Source organism: Propithecus coquereli, unplaced genomic scaffold (genome assembly GCF_000956105.1).
Source record: "Propithecus coquereli isolate 6110/MARCELLA unplaced genomic scaffold, Pcoq_1.0 Scaffold209, whole genome shotgun sequence".
Lineage (NCBI taxonomy): Eukaryota > Metazoa > Chordata > Mammalia > Primates > Indriidae > Propithecus > Propithecus coquereli.
This window is the reverse complement of record NW_012145967.1, coordinates 118,565-125,383: the sequence shown is the minus strand read 5'-3', so window position 1 is coordinate 125,383 and position 6,819 is coordinate 118,565. Positions and strand designations below refer to the sequence as shown.

The 6,819-nt window shown below is 38.1% G+C and overlaps 1 protein-coding gene across 1 annotated transcript; it reads right to left on the bottom strand.

The window, feature by feature from the left end:
- Positions 1 to 1,771: 1,771 nt before the first annotated feature.
- LOC105810332 (olfactory receptor 8D1) lies at positions 1,772 to 2,781 on the bottom strand. The gene has a single exon (XM_012644291.1). The coding sequence runs from the start codon at positions 2,717 to 2,719 to the stop codon at positions 1,793 to 1,795; it is 927 nt and encodes a 308-aa protein (XP_012499745.1). The 5' UTR covers positions 2,720 to 2,781; the 3' UTR covers positions 1,772 to 1,792.
- Between the last annotated feature and the right edge of the window lie 4,038 nt (positions 2,782 to 6,819).

Here is a 6,819-nt window from a genome sequence, read left to right as displayed (position 1 = left end):
AATTACAGAAAGGAAACAGTCACTTATTCCTTTTTCCACATAAAATCCTCCAAAATGTCCACACAGGTTGAAAATACAACAAAGTTCCTATATGTTTGGAGATAATAGAGTAGGTTAGGGCTGATTTATAGAAAATTTAAAATCCTAATGAAAAAATTATTATTTTTTGGTTTTGATAAAGCATTTAATTTTTCACATGGCATCAAAAGTTTGACATTTACTGTGGAAGCATTATTAATCTCACTAACGCTCAGAGAAGAGTCTGATGTTTGCTTTCACTACCCCAGGGATTAATGGGAATGCTGCTCTACTATCAGCAAACATGTACTTTGTAACTGTTTCCTCCCCTAAGGGAAACATTTGCTCCCAATCATCTCCTCAGATCCAAACAGATCCAAATAAAATTTGTCTTCAATAATAGAGGACTAAGGTTCAGCAGGATCACTTTTCTTGCTCTGTTTGGTTGGTTTTAAATTGTTACTATTCATCAATACTCTGAATTTTTAATGCAGAATCAAATCCATTATTCTGCAAGGATCTGAAAGATGCTGGGCTGTTAGTGTTGCATGTTTTTGTTAAACATATTCATATTTATTTTAATCTTCTTGTTGCTATTGTAGTTGAGGTTTTCTATATTATTACATCATGTAACTATCTCTTATTTTTGTATTGCTTTCTGAATGTCAATTTGTCTCTCATTAACTTACTGAATTCTTTTAATTGTTAATTTTGTTATGATTCCCTAGGGTTTTCTGGGTCTGCTATCATGTTATCTGCAAATAAAGATAGTTTTTCCCCTTTTTTCCAATTCATATGCTCTAGGTAGCTTCGCATGTCTAATGGCATTGACTAATAATTTTATTCATAAATTATGACAGGTTGATGGGCACACTTCCCTTGTTCTGTACCCTAGTATAAAGACCACAGGTGTTTTCCATTAAATAAGATGCTGGCTGTAGAATCGAGGTATATTTATTTCATTACACTGAGGACATATTCACCTGTTTCCATTTTATAAAGTGTATTTATTAGAAGTAATAAAAATTTGAGTTTGTCAATGACTTCTTCAGCATTTATAGAGATATTTATATTTTTTCTTTTATCCTTATATTTAGTCACATTAGGTATTATATGATCCTAATATTGAAAAATCTGTGTTTGTGAAATAAATCTCATTTTTTCAGGGCACATTATCTTACTCTGGTGCTGGATTCTGTTTACTAATATCCTTGATATTCTTAAGTATTATTGGTCTGTAATATTCTTTTTGTGTACTTCTCTTGTCAGGTTTAGGAATCCTGCTATACTTTCTTCATAAAGTACAAGCAGAAAGTTTTTCCTTATTTGTATTCCCTGGAACTTTTTTAAAGCCTTGGGACTATTTTTGTCTTGAAGGTTTTATAGAATTGCTTTTGAAACCATCTGGACCTAGTGCTTTTCTGTGGAGTAATTTTTGGTAATTTTAATCATTAATGGAAATTGGGGGTAGACTAATGAACATTAGATAAAATCTGAATTCTCATTCCTTTTCTATCACAGTTAGTAAGAAAAAAATAAAACCAAACCTCAGCTTTTCTGTTAAAAGATAAGAACACTAATTCCTGACTCATAAAATGCTCTTTCATTTCATTGAGAAAATTGAATAAATTATGGATAGGAAAGTATTTTTTAAAAAATCTAGATACTATGTAATATGTATATTACAACAGAATAACAAGAGATGTGGACAAAAAGAACATATTTTCATCGGAACCATTCATTTCTACCATCTATAAATTGCCAAAATCTGGATTTATCTCCCAAGCAAGACCTTCCTCAATGCTTTCTTCACATCCTTGTTCCTCAGACTGTATATTAAAGGATTCAGCATGGGGATCACTGTGGTGTAGAACACAGAGGACACCTTCTCCTGGTCCAGGGAATTACTTGAGGGGGGCTTGAAATACATGAAGGTGATAGATCCAAAGAAGATGCCCACAGCCACGAGATGAGAGCTGCAAGTTCCAAACGCTTTGGACCGGCCCTCTGAGGACCGAATGTGAAGGATGCTGTAGAAGATGAAGGCATAGGAGGTGGCAACAGCCAGGGTAGGCACCAAAGTGTTAAAACCCGCAATGATAAAAAGTAGAAGCTCATTGAGGTGCGTGTTGGAACAGGAGAGAGTGAGGAGGGGAAGGACATCACAGAAGTAATGATTGATGATGTGGGATTTGCAGAAGGACAGTTTCATCATGGCACTTGTATGAGCCAAGGCAGAGAGAAAGCCCAGGATGAAGGCAGCCAGCACCAGCAGTGAGCAGACCCCAGAGGACATGACCACGTTATAAAGCAGTGGGCTACAGATGGCAACGTAGCGATCATACGCCATGGCGGTCAGGAGGTAACCCTCAGCCACCACAAAGACCACAAAGAAAAAGAGCTGGGCCATGCACTCAGAATAAAGGATCGTGTTCTCCTTGCCTAGGAAGTTCACTAGCATTTTGGGGGTGATGACAGAGGAATAGCAGAGATCGACGAAGGACAAACTGCTGAGGAAATAGTACATGGGGGTGTGAAGCAGAGGGCAGTCTGCAATCAGGAGAATCATGCCCAGGTTCCCCACCACGGTCACCACATAGATTCCCAGGAACAGGAGGAAGAGGAGCAGCTGGACCTCTGGCTCCTGTGTCAAACCCACTAACACAAACTCGGCTGCTGCAGAATGATTTCCTGTGGCCATTTCTCTTCTGAGGTCTCTGTGGAAATGGAAATTAACAATTACATTAACATAAACTTTCACTCCTCTTCTGAATAAAACCAGACCTACATAAGGGAGGTTGACAACAGCCAAAAGACTGAGTCATACTTTTTATCGTCTCTGTTCCTGATACCTCTTTCCTATCTCCAAAAAGCTCCCTCGGCCACCTCCAGGTTGGTCCAGAATTTGGATCACAAAAAAAGTGCTCCCGGGCTGACTTAGAAATCTTTACCTTCTGAATTTGGAAGCAAAATCAAATGTTTGCTTTCTGGGAAGAATTACTGACAGCCATTTGTTGATAGTTAAACAGTAAAAGAGACTGATAGAAGATTCTCATCTTTTTCAATTTCCCCAGTTCTCTCCTACTCTCAGGCCTGCAGGCATCTCCCACAACATCTGGAAACAAGGAGAGGACAAAGACTCAGCCTCAGAGCATTGAAAATAGTCTGTTACTTCCAATTAGAGTGATGGTGGGCATGGAATTGAATGTAAGGAACGCAATAGTTATTCTGTGACTAGAAATGCCCCTACCAGTCCAGGGTAACTGTACTGCAGAAGTTGGAGTCCTCATATAACACCTCCTGGTCCTCTGCTAAGCTTCGGGGGCATGGGGGAGGCAGAAGCATCCCTAAAGGAATCACTGATGAAGGACAGGCTCTTAGAACCCGAGAGCTCATCTATAAAGTTCACAAAGAGAGTCTCCTCACACCTCAACAAAGTAGCTGCTTGGAAACCTAGCAATGAACTATGCCCTTACTTAGAGTCTCCGAAACCCTACAGAAAGCTCTTACTGTTGCAGGAAAGGGTAATTCTGAGCATGTCCGAGAATAATGCTGCTATTATTGTAAATCTTGAACTTTCTGAAGCTCGGTACCCTTGGTGGTTTGGCCATTGGATCTGAAGAAATAAAAGAACATGCTGCATTTCCCCAGAAGCAGCACTGGAATCTAGTTGGTCTACCCTTTTTCCACATGAACTGGTTCCCTGGTGGAGCCATTTCTGATGACTGTGTGTGTTGTTAGGGTACTATTAATAGTTATTCTATTCTTCTATTTAGAAAAGTTGACCATAAATGACAATAGCGATTCCCCAACTCCTCCCCCTCCTCCTTTATCATTTCCTTCTTTTTCTCTGCCTCCTCTTAATTCTTCAATGATTGCACATTACTTCCGAGTGCTCTGTATATGTTATTTAATTTGTCAAAAGAGTAGTTATTATTTATATCTCCATTTTACTGATGAAAAAACTGAGGCACAGAGAATTTAAGAGTAGATTCAGGGTCAGAATCTAGGAAGTACAGTGCCAGAGTCTCTGTTTTTTCCTACTCAGCTCTTTAGTCTTTTCTTAAGTTATGAATTCATATCTATCATTAACATCTATTCTTTCTACCTTGTTACAAAACTGAGAGAATAGAGACTACAAGGAAATTTGGACATGATGAGATGTTATAGAATGGTCCAGATTTCAGAACACTCCAAGGAAAGGACAGCTCTGGAAGATGTGCAACGACAGGGTGTGGGGGTCCCGTGTAGTGAGCAACCTGGGGACACGGCACACCCTAAACTGGTTTGAAATAGGAATAGCAGGGACCCAATACAAACGTCTTTGTTTCTTAATTTTACCTGAGGCTGATGGGAGCCTAGAGAAAATACAGGGAAAAAAAGAGATGTTTTTATCTAATAGAATATTAAATGTACAAAATTATTTAAAGAACATTTTCCCATAGCATCCTTAAAGGGGCACACTGAGTCAATGTGGTCATAGTATTTCCCAGGCAATATTCAAGATGTTCTGTGAAGAAAAAGAACAAAACTAAACAAATAGGTGTGATTCCATTTTAAAGTATTTCCATATACCTCTCTTAAAAGTTCATAGTGAACAATTGTGCATTAAAGGCTGTAAATAGTCCAGTGAAAAGAAATCCGTTCAACTTTGTGAACTCAGCACTTCACACATCTGTTTAATAACAAAAAAAATGTTGAATGAGTTTAAGAAGGTGAACTTATAAGCTACTTAGCAAACCAGTGAGAAAGTTTTGGTGTCAAGGTAAACTGATTTCAAGGGCTGACTTTATTACAGATCAGTTTGCAACATTGGGCAAATCATTTAACATAAACTTCAGTGTTCTAATCTATGAAGTGGGAATGGTCATACCTGTTGCAGAGGAGTATTATGATTGAAATATTAAATGTAAAAATTCATTATTTAAAAACCCTAATCAAAATTTAATGTGGCACATATTTTTAAATATGATTGAATATAGAAAGTCACATCACGTGGGGGATGGAAAATACACTATCTTCTTACGAAGAAAAGATAGACACATGTGTTTCTTCTTCACGCTAGATCCTTTACCTTGGTATGAACGATGAAAATATTTTAGACATTTGGGGATGTTTAGGTTTTTAAACACTTGTTTCTCTAGATTTGGAAATTTTGAGAAGAGTTGGACATGTTCAGCTTTTTTGGGAGGATTTTAGGCATTGAAGGCTCTTTATAAGAAAGGGGCAAGGCTTCTGAGGCCAGGAGGAAACAAAGCAGGGCTATGGAGGCAGAATGGACCCGTGATCTATCTTCTAGTGTCCTGAGAACATTTATTCAAGATAGATGAAACGGTGGAAATTCATGTTTCATATTCGATCTAAAAATGAATACTCTACTTGGGATTGTATCTGCCCTTGTATCTTTATCTCTTAGAAACTAGTATGTGTAAGCTGGTGTATAAGAAAACAAATAACAGTAACAAATACAGAAGACAGTAGCACTGCAGGGAAGAAAACTCTTCAGTCATATGGAAACCCAGTGAGGCTTGCTATACCAAAGCTGGCTGAATTTAAACTGGGAATCATTCCTCCAGATTGTGTGACCCAAGTTATGAACAAGTGACAAGTCAAGATTAATAGAAGAGGAGAAAGGAGGACAGAACCAAATGGAAAGAACAGTGGGGCAAATGCTTCTGGGTGAAGTAAAAATGTTGCATGTTGTTTAGCACTGTCGCTAATCACCAACTGTCCTTCTATTGGATATGATACAATTGCCATAAATGAAAGTGGACACTCACCTTGATCCTGTACAGAGATTGAAGTTCTTAGGAATTGCTTGGTTTGCTCATGTCACAGACTCCTGTTACAGCCAACAAAGAGCAAAATCTCTCCTACTGCCTGATACACATTTATATGTCAAGGACTGAATTATTTGGCTGGCTAAAAGTAAAACATCAAACTTCATCTGACAGTACAAACTCTCAAGACCTTGAAGCAGATCATGATACCTAGTTTTCCCAATCTTATAAGAAAGAGGGTGGCATGATACACAACTTTTATCTGAGGCTTAGGGAGCTTAGGGATCTCATTAGAAATACAAAACTCACACACACATACTCAAGTCTCCCAAGATGTATTGAGCCCATAGATTACTGATATGCTCAGAATTTAATAACCTTGTGCAAAAACATCATATCATATGCTGGGCTCCCTATTGCTATCTATCCTAAGAGTCATGAAGATCCCACAAGAAGTTTCTTATTTTTTTTTGTTGTTGTTGTTGTTACTAATAAAGATTCTGTAACTCAGAGAATTTAGATCAATGATTCCCAAGATTGATTTTGTCTGAAGTCAGTTGCTAGTTCTGGACTAAGATTTCATCAGTTTTTTTTTTTTTTTTAAAGATGGGGGTCTCACTATGTTGCCCAGGTTGATCTCGAACTCCTGGCCTCAAGTGATCCTCCTGCCTCAGCCTCTTAAAATGTTAGGATTATAGGAGCCACCATGCCCAGCCTCTTCTTTCTTAAGAACACTCTTAACCCTTCTCTTCATTGCAAAACTTCTGAATGAGTAGCCTACACTTGTTCATTCTGTGTCTTCATTTTCCAAATACTCATCAACTATTATAATGATGCCTGATCTCACATTACTCTAATGAAACTGCTGTAGTTTTCAAATCCAAGAACCTCTTCATTTTGTCTTAATCCTCAACCATTCTTATTCACCTTTATCATCTGATCATTCCTTCTTGAAACTCCCTCTACCCTAGGCTTCAGAGACTAACACAACACTCTCCCCATTTTCCTGCAGTTCTGACCA